The sequence below is a fragment of the Lutjanus erythropterus genome, chromosome 5 (genome assembly GCF_056507025.1).
Source record: "Lutjanus erythropterus isolate fLutEry1 chromosome 5, fLutEry1.hap2, whole genome shotgun sequence".
Classification (NCBI taxonomy): Eukaryota; Metazoa; Chordata; class Actinopteri; order Lutjaniformes; family Lutjanidae; genus Lutjanus; species Lutjanus erythropterus.
This window is the reverse complement of record NC_139321.1, coordinates 3453701-3468357: the sequence shown is the minus strand read 5'-3', so window position 1 is coordinate 3468357 and position 14657 is coordinate 3453701. Positions and strand designations below refer to the sequence as shown.

General features: G+C 41.5%; 1 protein-coding gene across 1 annotated transcript; it reads left to right on the top strand.

Moving 5' to 3' along the window:
- Window positions 1–561: 561 nt before the first annotated feature.
- On the top strand, window positions 562–14653 carry elp1 (elongator acetyltransferase complex subunit 1). Its single transcript, XM_084718553.1, has 36 exons — window positions 562–696; window positions 1524–1736; window positions 2011–2163; window positions 2945–3026; window positions 3297–3377; window positions 3516–3601; window positions 3702–3892; window positions 4097–4220; window positions 4314–4407; window positions 4771–5001; window positions 5083–5253; window positions 5416–5494; window positions 5622–5777; window positions 5891–5997; window positions 6397–6500; window positions 6601–6654; window positions 6752–6857; window positions 7019–7134; window positions 7322–7395; window positions 8075–8153; window positions 8529–8608; window positions 8711–8848; window positions 9018–9103; window positions 9254–9402; window positions 9746–9869; window positions 10202–10299; window positions 10713–10914; window positions 11048–11109; window positions 11254–11316; window positions 12086–12146; window positions 12278–12391; window positions 12656–12755; window positions 12842–12969; window positions 13585–13736; window positions 14333–14411; window positions 14510–14653. The coding sequence occupies exons 2-36, from the start codon at window positions 1587–1589 to the stop codon at window positions 14575–14577; spliced, it is 3942 nt and encodes a 1313-aa protein (XP_084574679.1). The 5' UTR covers window positions 562–696; window positions 1524–1586; the 3' UTR covers window positions 14578–14653.
- The last annotated feature ends 4 nt before the right edge of the window (window positions 14654–14657 follow it).

Sequence of the window (14657 nt, the reverse complement as noted above, 5' to 3'; positions counted from 1 at the left end):
AACAAAATGTCTATTGTTCGTTGCAGGGTGCACGTGCATTCAGGGGGTAAAACGGTTTTTATAGCTGGTCAAAAGATTATAGTCAACTGTTGTCATCATAGGTATAATTGGGCAAGTGTGCAAATGGCATTTTGGGGCTTTAGAAAACTTGAATTACATCAGACAAGCAGTATGGAGGCATTATTCTGGTGTTTTTTCCATTTCAAAACTGGTCACCATTCACTTCCCTTGTTTGGGAGCTTCACCAGGACTGTGTGTAGTCTAACAAAATAAACCCGACCTTCATCCGACATGAGGGTGAGTAGATAATGACTGAATTTTTATTTTTGGGTGAACTATCCCTTTAAGGAGAGGTCTGCAAAAAAGAAGTCTCTTGGGCTGCAGGGGGATTCATGATGAGCAAGCATCAAAACAACAAAAAACATCTCCGCAAATCTTTCTTGCTACTTTACAAGAATGCATTTTTTTAAAGAGATGCATAAAACAACTCAAATTCACCGGTCATATCTATAAAAAGTGTATTTATTGTGGATGTGTGATTTTCCTCCAGACCGCCAGGGGGCGACAGCGCGGTCACCGCCTGTGTTTGCGTCAGAGAGGTCAGAGGTTGTGAGTGTGACACCGCCACATGCATCATGTTGTGTTGTTGATGCTGGACTTTTAAAAGGCTGTAATACTCAACACTGTTTCTTCTCGGTAAGTTTGACAGGTTCGTGTCATTTAATGAAGTTTCAACGCTGTAATTTTCCGTTTGGTTAATTTAATTATGGCTGCTAAACGTCATGTTGGTGCTTCTAGTTTAAATGTAAGCTACACGCCCTGTAGCTAACTTAATGTTTCCTTCTACAACCGTCAGTTTGCTCCCCAAAATACTTATACACTAGTTATTCAGACTGTCAACGTGTTTTAAAACTACAGTGTTATTGTGGGTTTATATTAAGAGCACTGAGACAAGACTCAAGAAAGCAGGGCTAACAGGCAAACATAAAGTTTTCAAGATATGCTAACTTAACTATGTGGCGTTAAATCAAAATATGACAGTACCAATTTAATAAGGGCGTTGTCAACCAAATTGTGATTTAAATAAGGAGAGAGAGAACATATGATATTTATTTTCCATGTCCAGGGTTACATGAGACAGAGGACAGCTCACAGTCTCTCAGATTTGTTTATCTGAGGTCCATCTGAGGTGTTTTGTTACTGTGCTGATATTGTACCACTGTATCACTCAGATATTAAAATCAGAAATACTTTATTGATCCCTGGGGGGAAATTGCTCACCTTACAGATGCTCCCGTTCAATACTAAATATCAAATATATACATAGAGAAATTAAGACGAAAGAAAATCAGTATATAAAAAATATGTATTTTCTCTTGAGATATATAACAAAATAGTATAACAATAGTATAAAAAAAAACATATACTCAAATATATAAAAAAAAGACGAGTGCCATGTTTTGTAATCTGAACATCAGTCGGTGTTTTCAGGACTGAACATGTTTAGTTTTTTTCTGTTTCAGGTGTTTTGTAGCCTGTGGATCCAGACTCAGGCTCGGTGTGTTTTCAGTCGGTCCTGAGGTAAAATGCGGAACTTGAAGCTGCTGAAGAGCCTCAGGAGCTCTGAGCTGCAGGGTCCAGGCTCCCCGCAGTGTGTCGCTGTGCGGGCCGACACCGGCTCGCTGCTGGTCGCTTCACACTACTCCATCACAGAGTACGACGCTCGAACTGGCCAGGTGAGCTGCCGACGGCTTACTGCACTTGTATCTTTGTCTCTGGAGGAGACATTGTTTCTCTGCTTTGAGTTTCACTGTTGGTTTTCAAAACTTTGCAGATTTTTTTATTCCCTTCAAACAGCACACTTGCTCTGTTTACTAATTTACATATCAGCTATATTTCTTTGATGAAAGTAATGTGTCCAGATTTGAATTTAAACAAGTCATGAAAGAAAGATGCAATATTTCAGTCTCAGTTATAAATTACATCTGGTTCCTCCATACTGTTCTGCAGGTGGTCAGTGAGGCTTCGTTGACAGCTGAGGGTTTCCTCCCGGAGGACGGCGGTGGGACGGTGGTTGGACTGCAGGACCTGGCTGAACTCGAATCGGCATGTTTAGCCACAGCTGGTGGCGACGTCGTCCTCTTCAACCTCAACACCTGCCAGGTGAGTGGCACAAGTTGGAAAGGTTGTGTATTATTAGGATTTCATTGATACTGATATTGCTTATCGCTATCAATACTATGCCTGTTGATACTCTTATTGATACTAATCACCATAAGCTGGTGCAAAAAATAAAGATGTGACGTGAAAACGTGTAAAGAATCAACATTTATTTTTTTAATGCTTTTATTTTTACAGTGAGCCCAGACTTTTGAGTGTTTTGCGTTGATAGCTGTTTATTGAACAAGTTTATCGCTATTTTGGTACTGACCAATCAGGTTGTGGTTTAATACCAGTTCTTGATATCCATACCTACAAGTTCGGAGGTTCTCACTTTTTTTTTTTCAACCTTCAGTTCTTCAAAGGGCTGTGTGGCAGTTAAGAGGTCCACTGTGTACGATTAACTGCAGAATATGGCAAAAATGGAATATAATATTCTTAAATATGTTTTCACCAGTGTATAACTGCCTGAAAATAAGAATCATTGTTTTTGTTACCTTAGAATGAGCTCTTTATAACTATAGGCCACCATGTTGCACCGCCATGTTTCCACAGTAGGCCAGAATGGAAAAAACAAACAGCCTTTTCAGTTTTCTGTGTCTTACTTACACAAAGGAAGGGTGATATGAGGCGTTTGCAATCTGCAAGCTCATTGCTAGATGCCACTAAATCCTACACTCTGGTCCTTCAAGATGTTAGTTTTAAGTCAAGGTTAGGATAAGGGGTGAGGGAATGCACTGTGTCACTGAGCATCCTCACAAATGTGTGTGATGATGGTCCACAGTTGGAGTGTGTTGGCAGTGTGGACAGCGGTCTGACCTCGATGAGTTGGAGTCCTGATGAAGAGCTTGTTGTTCTCACTACTGGTCAGTATGTTCTACAAGTGTCAAAACATGTTATTTATTTAAAAAAAATTAAGTTTCATGCTTTGAACCATCAGTCAGAAAGAGACCTCTCTGTGGAGCTGCCAGTCTTTGTCAGATTATTCCTGCAAAGCACCAAAAATATTAAGATACAGATTATTCTTGAGTCAACAATGAGCTGAAGGCCAGTGCACACTCAGTCCAGTTACTATATTAAGCAGAGTTGCAAATTAAAAAAATAGCTATAATAATAATGATAATTTGTGCTCACAGGTCAGGAAACGATCATCATGATGACCAAAGACTTTGAGCCGATCACTGAGGTCGGAATCCATCAGGATGACTTTGGTGAAGGTACGGTTGGATTGTGTTTAGGACCCACAGAGGGGCACGGCATGATGTATGGAATGTGGAAATATTTGTAAAATTGCCATTCGGCAGGTAGATAATAATTTTTATACGAAAATGACATGTATATGATGTGTTTTGCAGGGAAATTCATTACGGTGGGTTGGGGAAAGAAGGAGACTCAGTTCCACGGTTCAGAGGGGAAACAGGCAGCGCAGAAAAGGATCCTGGTCAGTCTTTAACTACAGAAACAACGAAACCAAGAAAACAGAAGTATCAAAATGTGTGAAAAGTATTCTGAATGACATTTTAATAAACATGCACCCACAGGAGGTGCAGCCGGCTGCATCCTGGGACGACCTCAGGCCGCGGGTGACGTGGCGAGGTGATGGTCAGCTGTTTGCCGTCAGTGCCGTCTGTCCTCAGACCGGAGCCAGGAAGGTCCGGGTCTGGAACAGAGAGGGCGTCCTGCAGGCCACCAGCGAGCCAATCAACGGCCTGGAGCAGGCGCTCTGCTGGAAGTAAGAGTTCTGCTGAAGAAATTTTCTATTCGTTCATTAAATTAATTTGATTAGCTTTTATTTTTTGACTCTTTTCCATGTGGAGAAATGTGTGAAAGATGTCTGTCCTGGATAAAAAATAATTTACATTAAAATATAAGCAGCATTAGCAGCAGTTGCCTGTGTGCTGCTGATGTGAAATTAAATGTTCTCCTGCTGTTTCAGACCCTCAGGCAGTCTCATAGCGAGCACTCAGCGTCATCCCAACAAACACAGCGTGGTTTTCATGGAGAAGAACGGACTGCTGCACGGAGACTTCACCCTCCCATTCAGCAAAGACCAGGCCAAGGTGAACCAGACTCACAGACGATACTAGAAATGAAAATGAACTTCAGTTCATGATTTTAGTTCTTCAAAACACTTTGGTTGGTTTGTATTTCAGGTGAAGGATCTGATGTGGAACAGTGACTCCACTGTTTTAGCTGTTTGGTTGGAGGACATGACAGCTGGAGAAGACAAACAAGTCAGCACTTACAGTAAGTTCAGCCAAAGTTGCAGCTCCTTCCTCAGGCCTGTCAGTGTATTGTTGAAAACAAAATGTGCCAATACAGAAATCTGACTTTGGAGTTTGTTCTTTAACAACAGTATTTGGATGAAGATGTTTTTGCCTGTAGAATTTTGCAATTTAAATATTGAAAAGCAGAGCCTGAATAATAGCTAAAGATGATATTGCAGATTACAGGGTTCAGCCTTTAAAGGGAAAGTTCAGCTTATTTGAAGCGTGGTTGTATGAAGTACTTTCATTTCAGTTTACACGATATTGAGAATAGTTTCACAGCTTTACTTTGCTGTCAGACATAAATGAATAATTCTATAAATTATCCATGTTGTCTCTGCAGTCCAGCTGTGGACGGTGGGGAACTACCACTGGTACCTGAAGCAGAGTCTGGACTTTGGCAGAGACCCTCAGAAGACTCCAGTCTGTGTCTGCTGGGACCCTGAGCGCCCGTTAAGACTCCACGTGGTGACCCGCGGCTGGACCAGCATCACCTACGACTGGGGCTGGACGACCGAGAGGAGCCTCGGGCTGGACGCCACCGACAAAGCCAACGTGGCTGTGATTGACGGAGGTGAGAGCCAATGAGACGAGAGGACGTGGAACTGCAGGATGATTCCAACATGATGTTAATATTTATTTAAAACCCCCTCAGATAAAATCCTGGTGACGACCTTCAGGCAGTGTGTGGTTCCTCCTCCCATGAGTTCATTTGAGCTGCAGCTGACGTCACCAGTCAACCAGGTGACCTTCCTCTGTCAACCTCAGAGGACCAATCAGCTGGCAGCATTGACTTCTGACAGACAGATCTCAGTCTACAGCCAAGGTGCTTTTATAACCGTTTTGTGTATTTTTGCACCTTGACCGCTTGAATTTCCCAATCTGGGGTAATAAAGTTTACTTAGACTTGATGTGTATCTGTTTGTTCTGTGTCTTAATATTATTCTGATCATTTTGTTCTATTTACTTCTCCCACCATTCTGTCCAGATGCAGGAGAACCGGCTGACAAAACAACAAATGGGTTCCGTGTGGTGTCTCGTCCCCTGGTCCTCCAGAAAACCTTCAGGTAACGCAGCATCCTGTGGTGCTGCTGCAGGCTAAAGATGCTAGCAGTCTGATTAACTCTCATTGTTTTTGTTTTTTTCATGGTTTACTGGTGTTTCTCAAATAATTTTCCTCTGATTTTCCTGCAGAGTGACGGTTCCTCAGGAGGAGCCTCTGGCCCTGCGGCAGCTGCTGTGGCTGGAGGACGAGCTGTTTGTGGGTGTGACCTCCGGCCTGCTGCCAACCTCCTCCACCCTGCTGATGCTCCGCCCTGCTCATGACGCTGATGACACACTCACCGTCAGGTCACTGTCCTGATAAGCTCATGAATTAACTAAACTGCACTGAATCCTTTAAATTGAATTATTCCACGGCCGTGTTATAAGTCAGGGCTCAGCGTGGAGTTTTTGTGTTTCAGATCGGAGATAGAAGTGGGCGGCGTTGTGGTCAGTATGGTTCACTGCTCTCAGACCAGCACTGTGGCTCTACAGCTGGAGGATGGACAGATCAGGAAGCTGCTCTGGAGTGAGTCACCAACAGTCTTCTGCTGCTGAATTGTGTGTTACGTGAAGTTTTGTTGGAAATTTAAAATGGAGATCCAGTGGCTTTCAGCCTTCAAGATAGGAGGTCATGCAACATAATAATGTGCTGCCTGATGCAGCCAAGTCTTAAATGATCTACACTAAAATGATCAAATGATCAGCTATTCTCAAAATTCACTTTGAAATCTGAAAATCATCTGTGGCCCACCCAGACCATGACATCCCCTGGCTTTGGTTTATTAATTCTGATTACTTTTTCAATTAATTATAAGTGTTTTATGGTAGTTTCAAACTTAAAAAACTGAAAGTTAAAATTTAATCTATTTAGAGACATTTAAATGCAGCAATAACTTACAGAAAAACAATATTTTTTTCTGTGTAGACTGTCCTGAGCCGTCAGTGGAGGATTGGCGTGACTCCAGTGGATGTAGCATCAACTTCCCTGTTCCCTGCGTTCAGACGGCGCTCTGCAGCATCAGTGGGGAGGTAGAAACACGTGTACTTACAATAACATGATTTCTAGAAGTTGTCTTGTGTATAGGCCTAAATGCTCATGTTTCTCTTTGCTTGGCCTTCTTGTCTTTAGCAATGTCTCCTCGGTCTGACGGACAGATCCCACCTGTACGCTGGAGACACAGAGGTGAGCTGCCACCTTTATCTTACAGGCTGTCTCAATGTGTTCACAGGGACACAGGACAAAGGAGAAAAGTTCTCATTTCTGTCTGCTTCTTTCTCAGCTGGCCTCCAACATTTCGTCCTTCACCATTTGCAACGACTTCCTCCTCATCACCACACACTCACACACCTGCCGCTGCCTCCAACTGAGCACGCTCACTGTCAAAGGTACGATGGAGACACACACACAAGCACAGAAAAGTCCTGAGTGTAAATACTAGTGATGCCCTGTTCGATTGGACGCGTTCTGAGATGAGTGGTGGTGAGGTTGGTGTTGTCGCTGTAATATTTCATGGTACAGCTGAGTGTAATGACCTTTGACCCCACAGGGCTGCAGGCGGCTTTGGCCTCAGATGGAGGTCAGAACGACGAGACGCTGCGGCGGGTGGAGAGAGGATCCAGGATCGTCACTGTGGTCCCACAAGACAGCAGAGTGATTCTACAGGTCTGTTTAACACATGCAGACATGTCGCTACCTTTCACTACAGCAGAACTGAAAAACTGATCATCTATGACTCTGTGTGTTATTCTCATGCAGACTTTAGAAAATGTTTAGAATTTTTTTTTATTATGACAAATTTATAAGTTAGAGGTATAAGTTGTCTGATGTATTTTGGTGTGTTTGTGTCCAGATGCCTCGAGGGAACCTGGAGACGGTGCATCACCGAGCGCTGGTGTTGGCTCAGCTCAGGAAATGGCTGGACAGGTGAGTCTGATATTCTTCCTTCATATCACCTGCTTGTTTTCTTTTTAAAGAGACGCTGACAGTTACGTCACTTTTTAATCTAGTCTTTATCTCAATCACTCCTAGACCGACGCTAATCTTCACCATGCTAATCCTGCCTGTTATCTATTATTGTATTTTAATTAAAGATCCTCTCCAAAATTGTTAATTGTTCTGCTCTTTATACAAAAGTTCACTTATCTTGTTAAAATCTTTGAAATGACTTCAACTCCTTCATTAATCCAGAATCTATAGATATTCAAACACCTGGTCAGATTTCCACATCACACTTTTGCGTGTTGAAAATTGGACCAGGATTCACTCTTCATTCACTGTTCACGCTCACAGACTCACCCTCGAAAATGGGATTTTCAGTGAGCCCAGAGAAACTTTCCACTTTCGGCAGATGAATTTTAAACATCCTAATATTAAACTCTGCACAGAAATCATTCTGTACACTGAAGCTCAAACATTCAACTGTTAGAAGAAAAACATTTCTTGGATTGGAGGGAAGCTTTAAACTCTTAAATACTTAAAAATCATCTTGATGTCATGTAAATGTCACAGTTTGTAGCCTGATGCTTAAAGACTGGAATCACTGTGAACAAAAGTGTTAAAATTGCACCATATATTGTATTTTTTTTTGTTGTTGTTTTTTCAGTTTGAGGTTCAAAGACGCCTTTGAGTGCATGAGGAAGTTGAGGATCAACTTGAACTTCATTTATGACCACAACCCAAAGGTATGTTATAGAGATTAATGTATATTTATGTGACACGTCATCTTTAATTTTGTCCATACAGGCAGGCTAGTACACATTTTCTCGTTCATAGCTTCAGTGTAAATAAACAAAATGCTCTATAAATGCATTTATCTTCTAAATGAGAGATGAGGAAAACAGTGAACAGATGGTTAAAATAAAGAAATGAAAAGTGATTTTAAAAGAAGTGATTTGATGAAGTAGAAGAGGAAAAATCAGGATTTACACAGTTAAGTGTCATTAGGTATTTTTCATCTTTCTTGGTTATGAAAAGGAAGATTAAAGCATAAAAACTAAACCCTGATGCCACGTGTGTTTCTTGACTCGTCACGTTTCTCTGTCCATCTCCTCCTGCAGGTTTTCTTGGAGAACATCGAGACCTTCATCACACAACTCGGCTCCATCAACCACATCAACCTCTTTCTCACTGAACTCAAGTAAGACTCTTTAGATCTGCTGGAGCCGATTTTTAGAGAAGGAAAAACAACTCTCGTTTTTTACTCATTCATTCTGCAAACTGTTTTGTGTTTTGTGTTCAGGGAGGAAGACACGACCAGCAGCATGTACCCCCGTCCTGAGGGCAGCCCCGTCCAGACCCCGCCTGCGTCGGGGCAGAAGAAGGTGGATGTAGTTTGTGATGCTTTGCGGAGCAGCATGGAGTCAATGGGTCCAAACAAGTCAGAAAAATTCATTTATAAATATCTTTTTAGAATTCTAGTTAACATAATAACATAACAGTTTCATGTAGGAGCTACTTTCTTTCTAGTAGATTCTAAAGTAGTTCTGGTGGATTCTTCTGCAGAAAGAAAGTAGCTGTAATTTTAACTGTGGATTAAAACTTTTCAGGTTCTTCCTCTCCATACTGACGGCTCACGTGAAGAAGACGGTTCCAGAGTTGGAGATCGCTCTGCAGAAAGTCCATGAACTTCGAGGTGAGCACACTGATGACCTTTATTCACTCTCTCTTTAACTTAATGACACACACACACACACACACACACACACACACACACACACACACACACACAGAGCAGATTTTGTAGTTCCTCACTGTGTGCTGCTGTGTTTGTGTATTTGACCAGCGAACCCTCCTGAGGCTCCCGGTGCTGTGAGCGCTGAAGAGGCGCTGAAATACCTCCTCTTCCTCGTCAACGTGAACAACCTGTACGAACACTCGCTGGGGACGTACGACTTTGATCTCGTGCTCATGGTGGCAGAGAAATCCCAGAAGGTAAAAAACGGCAGGAGGAGGAAGAGTAGGAGGAAACATCTTCATTATCTTGTTTTATTCGACTCACAATAAGACTTTTACAAAGTGATTTACAGCACAAAAACAAATACAAAGTGATGTCGTATATCAAATACAATCAGTTATATTTATGAGGTTTTTAAGAACCATCAAGAAAAAAGTAAAACATGTTTTTCAAAATTCTAGACAGCAAAAAATGCAGTAGAATCAGCAGTGTAATAAATATTTTACACACTCATGATGCAGCTGAGCTGTGATTGGTGGATGGATTTTTCAGTTTATGTAAATTAATTAATTAATTATTTTTTGTCCACAATCCCTGCAGGACCCCAAAGAGTACCTCCCTTTCTTAAACATGCTGAAGAGTCTTGAGCCGAACTACCAGCGCTACACCATCGACAAACACCTGAAACGCTACAGGAAGGCCCTGAATCACCTCAGCAAGTGTGGTCAGTCAAAATGTTTCTGTCAGCTCCTTATACTGCAGGGTTAAAGGTAAAGGCCAAACAAATCTGCAAAAAGTCTTTTGATAACAGTTGGCCCATAGTGGATCTATCAAAACATGGAAATGCTGAAATTTTGACCACAGCCATTAGGAAGTTGTTTTCCTGCAAATGTGATTTATGAAATAAAAATATTTCTCGCTAACGTTGAGAGTCATGATGACAATCATGGCCATACTTACAGTCTGAAAAACCTGTCAGTCTGAAAATGTGGAATAGCAGGCTGGAAATGATTACTAGTGTTTTGCAAAGTGAACTAATCTGTGCTTTGTGTTCAGGAGAGGAACGTTTCCCTGAAGCTTTGCAGCTTGTGAAGGAGCAGAAACTCTACAGTGAAGCTCTGCGACTTTATCCAGCAGACAGTGTTCACTACAAGGTACAAACACACACACAGCTCATCCAGATGTTCGTACAGCTGCTGGTCAGACTGTCTGAGTGCTGCAGTTTTGGCTTGGGATGGGTTACTGTCATTGTTAAATAATAAAAAAAAACTCAACACACTTTTAGTAGCAGGTACTTTCAATTTTCACTAATTTTTAACTCCGCTTTCATGATCAATATTATCAGCACTGAGGACTTTATTGTTTAATTGACTACATTTACCATCAACACTGACTGGACATCCACATAAAAAGTGGTGAATTTTCCCTTTAAGGATACACATGATGTGTTTTGACAAGTGAAACTTCATGTAAACAACCTTTTGTTTATTTACAATAAAACTCTTCAGGGCCCCTTTAAGCATTAACCTGAACTTTGCTGCTTTGACCTTTGACCTCTGACCTCTAGGCTCTGAGCTGTGCTTATGCCCAGCACCTGGTGGAGCAGCAGCAGGCGGAGCAGGCCGGCCTGTTGCTATGGCGATGCGGAGAGACAGCCAGCGCCCTGCAGGCGTTCGCCAGCAGCTCCAGTTGGAGAAACGCCATCTGTGTGGCGCAGCAAATCCCTCTACCACCGGACCAGTTAGCTCTGCTGGCCAGAGACCTGGCAGGTAACCATGGCAACAGGTAGACAGACCAAGTGCAGATTGACAGTCAGTCAGACAGACAGGTTAGCTGGTGAGACATGCCACACTTCCACCAGGGGGTCACTGCAAAAAGGCTAAAATAGTTTGTTTCTTATAGAGAAACTGACTGAACAGCGACGATACTCTGAAGCTGCTCTGCTGTTGGATCAGTACGCTAAAGTAAGAAGAACCTCTGCAGCAACAAAAATACATCTGAAATGATCTGTGAAGTTTAATTTTATTGTTAAAATATTTTAAAAATCAAGTTTTTATCTGTTGCTGTTCATCGAGGCTAAACGCTCTGAATGTTTCTGTTTCCAACAGGACTGTGAGGAGGCCATCTTGGCTCTGATCACTGGTGCAGTCTGGGAGGAGGCACTCCGTTTGGTTAGTAAAATAAACGACATCATTTTTTTATTTTTAACTTTTATTGAAGCTGAAGCACATTTTAAAGCACAGGGCGTCTACAGGTCCTGAAAAAGTCTTAAAATGTCTTAAATTTATATGTATATGAATAAAAGACCTTAAAAATTATCAAACCTTAAATTCTGTTTGGCCAGATCTTAAGTATTTGTTTCAGCATAGAAATATAGAATTTGATCTTGATAAAGCCTCATTTCAGACTTGGCTGTGAGAAAATTAACTTTTACTAAGTCCCGCCTCTTTATGCTCTGTGCTCCAATGACAGTGTAGCAAGCTTGTAGTCTGACACACTGGATGCACACTGTGTGTCAGGCTACTAAGTCCTGCCATTGGCCGCAGTATTGCAGTGTCTGTCTATGTTTTCAAAGTCCTCAGGAAAAAAGAACAACATCTGAACTGCAACCTGCACACTGAAAACGGCAAATTAGCACCTGGGACGCTAACGGTACAAACATAAGAAGCTTTTCTTTTGCAGTGATTTGGTCATTTTAAGTACAGAGCTCACCTCCTGATGTGCAAATATTCCACCAAAACTAGTTCCCCCTTGACACTATTTTGCAGCAGCACTGCATCCGGGGCTTAGCGTCACCCAAGAAGTTTGTGAAAAGTCTTATATTTAACTTGCTGTACATGCAGACATCCTGCATGCAGGTGTAAAATGAAAAATATTTAATCTGCAGCACAATGTTTAATGTTTTGGTCTGTTATATGACTTATTTTTTGTCTGTTTCAGATTTACATGCACAACAGACAGGACATCACTGAAACCAACCTGAAACCTGCTCTGCTGGAAGGTAAAGATCATTCAGGCTCTGTTCATTTATGTGGCTCTTTGTTTTTCTGTTTATCCCAGAAAAAAATGAAAAACTTTGCCTTGTAATAATGTTTTGTTTCTTTGTTATGATGTTGTCATGTTTTTTTTCAGCTGTCGGCACCCAGACTGCCTTCCTGGAGGCTCAAGTAGCGACGTTCACGCGGCACAGGACCCGACTGGCTGTGGTTCGAGAGCAGAAAGAGAAGGCCAGACTGGACATGCTGGGTGAGAACATGTCTGAGTTAACAGGACATTGACAAAGGTCAAATGTTTATAAAATTTTCTCACACCAGTCTCAGCGTCACTGTGCTCAATATATTCCAGTCATATTACCACTACAGTACAGCTAAAACTCTTCTCTCATTAAATGTGAGCGATAATTGTGGTCAGCTGGCTTCTTTTGTACCGTTTAGGTAGAAAACATATCTAATGCAGTTGAAATCATAATTAAAACCTGAATTTGCGGTAACCCCGTGTCTTCTTCATCAGATGAAGACGGTCCAGACTGTCCTGATGCTGAGCTGTACTCTGAAGCCAGCAGCGTGATGACCGGCTCCAAATACTCCCAGAGTAACTCCCGCATCTCCTCGTAAGACAAACACACCCTCGCCTCTAAAAACGATTGTTCAGATTCTTACTTTTGCGGCCGGTTTAATGTTGACGCTCCGCCTGCAGGAGATCGTCAAAGAACCGTCGCAAAGCCGAGCGGAAGAAGTTGAGCCTGAAGGAAGGAAGCCCGATGGAGGACAGAGCACTGATGTACGCTCTGGGTGAGATCATCACCACCGTGGACAAGATGAGAGGTACACACACAAACACTCGAAGGTTTTGTCAATCATTTATATGTCTCATTTATATTTACTTAACTTTCTAGTTATTGTTTTTAAATGTTGAGACCATGCATGTTTGATTTGGTAGTTTCTCCCAGTTTGTTTTGTCTGCATGTTGAAAAATTACCACATTTCTGCAGAGTACAGTATAGAGGTAAAATGGTTGGAAGCAGCCAGGAATGATGGGAAATGTGGTCTTCCTCCTGAGCTGACTTCTATGTGTGCATGAGCTTTTTGGTGTAGAAACAACATGGATGCTGAGGGTAGGGTTGTTGTTGTTGTAGTACTGGATGTGGCATTTGAGTGAGGGTTAATGATAATAAATAACTTTCCTCACTAATGGAGGTCAGGATGTTGAAATTAACTGCCCTAATACCTTATTACAAATTACATGTGAGCAAAAAATTGATACGCAAAAAGCGAATTAATAAAAATTACATTACATACTTTGGTCTGCACTGGTCATGCGCTGAAAAAAATCAAAACTATCCTGAACCATTTGGTCCAGCTCCATGGAACAGTTTTGTTAAACCACGGAGCTCATTCATCCAGTTTGACTGACAGCTCCTTCCTTTCTCCCCCCTGCAGAGGAGGTACACAACCTGCTGAAGGCTCTGGTGTTGTTCCAGTTTGACAAACAGGCGGAGAAGCTGCAGCTGGCCTACGAGGAGGCGCTGCAGATGATGGAGGCAGCAGTTCCTGAGGTGTGGCCTGAAGGCCTGCAGAACAGTCAGACTCCGGTAAATATAATACAGTTGTATTTGTACACTCTCAGTACGCTGCAGTGATTTGTTTGAACAAGCAGTGAGCATCGTTCGGAAAGTTTCGATACGGGTACAGATAGATTGGCTTGAATACCAGCTCCTGAATTTTTCAGTGACGTTTGATACTCAGCTCTACGAAGAATAAAATCAGAATTAAGTTTTCAGAAGAAGAGTATATACAGGATTTAAAGTTTTCTGTTAATTTAAGAGGAATAAAATTGTATATGTGAAAAAAAGAAATACAATAAAACATTAACTAAATAAATAAAAGGAGGAGTTAAGAGTCAAGACACGTGCTTTCATCCATTCTGCAGTATTGTTCAAATTATTTCGGATTTTTAAATATTCTTTGTACTTTTTTGTGTTTTTAAAGCTACATTTTTGTTGTGTTGATTTTAGAGGTCTCTGTAGACAAAAGCAGTTGTGTGTCCTTCTTCATAAACTTCAAAATGTAACGTCAAAACAACATTACTACTCAGTTACTGTGCTGAAGATAAAGGCTGTAAGAAGATAAAGTTAAAAATCCCTTGTAGTGTTTTTAATTTAACTGTTTTGTCATCCTTGTTTTTCAGCTCACTGGACCAAACTCGACTGCAAACAGCATCATGGCTTCGTTCCAGCAGCAGCAGAGACCTGCAGCTTCACAACAAGGTCAGCAGAGGTTCTCATTAAAACACAAATTCATTTCATCATGTTGACTCGTATCTGATGTGTCTGTTTCTCTTACTGAATTTTTTTATTCTCTGTAGCTGCAGAGGTCATGACGCCGCCAAAGATGAGAAACGGAGTCAAGTGGAAACTCACTGTTCTGACATAAGTTAAGTTTTATTTGTATTTTTTAAACTGTAAAGTCTAATAATAATTATGTAACAAATAAAGATTCAGTAAATGTCCTCT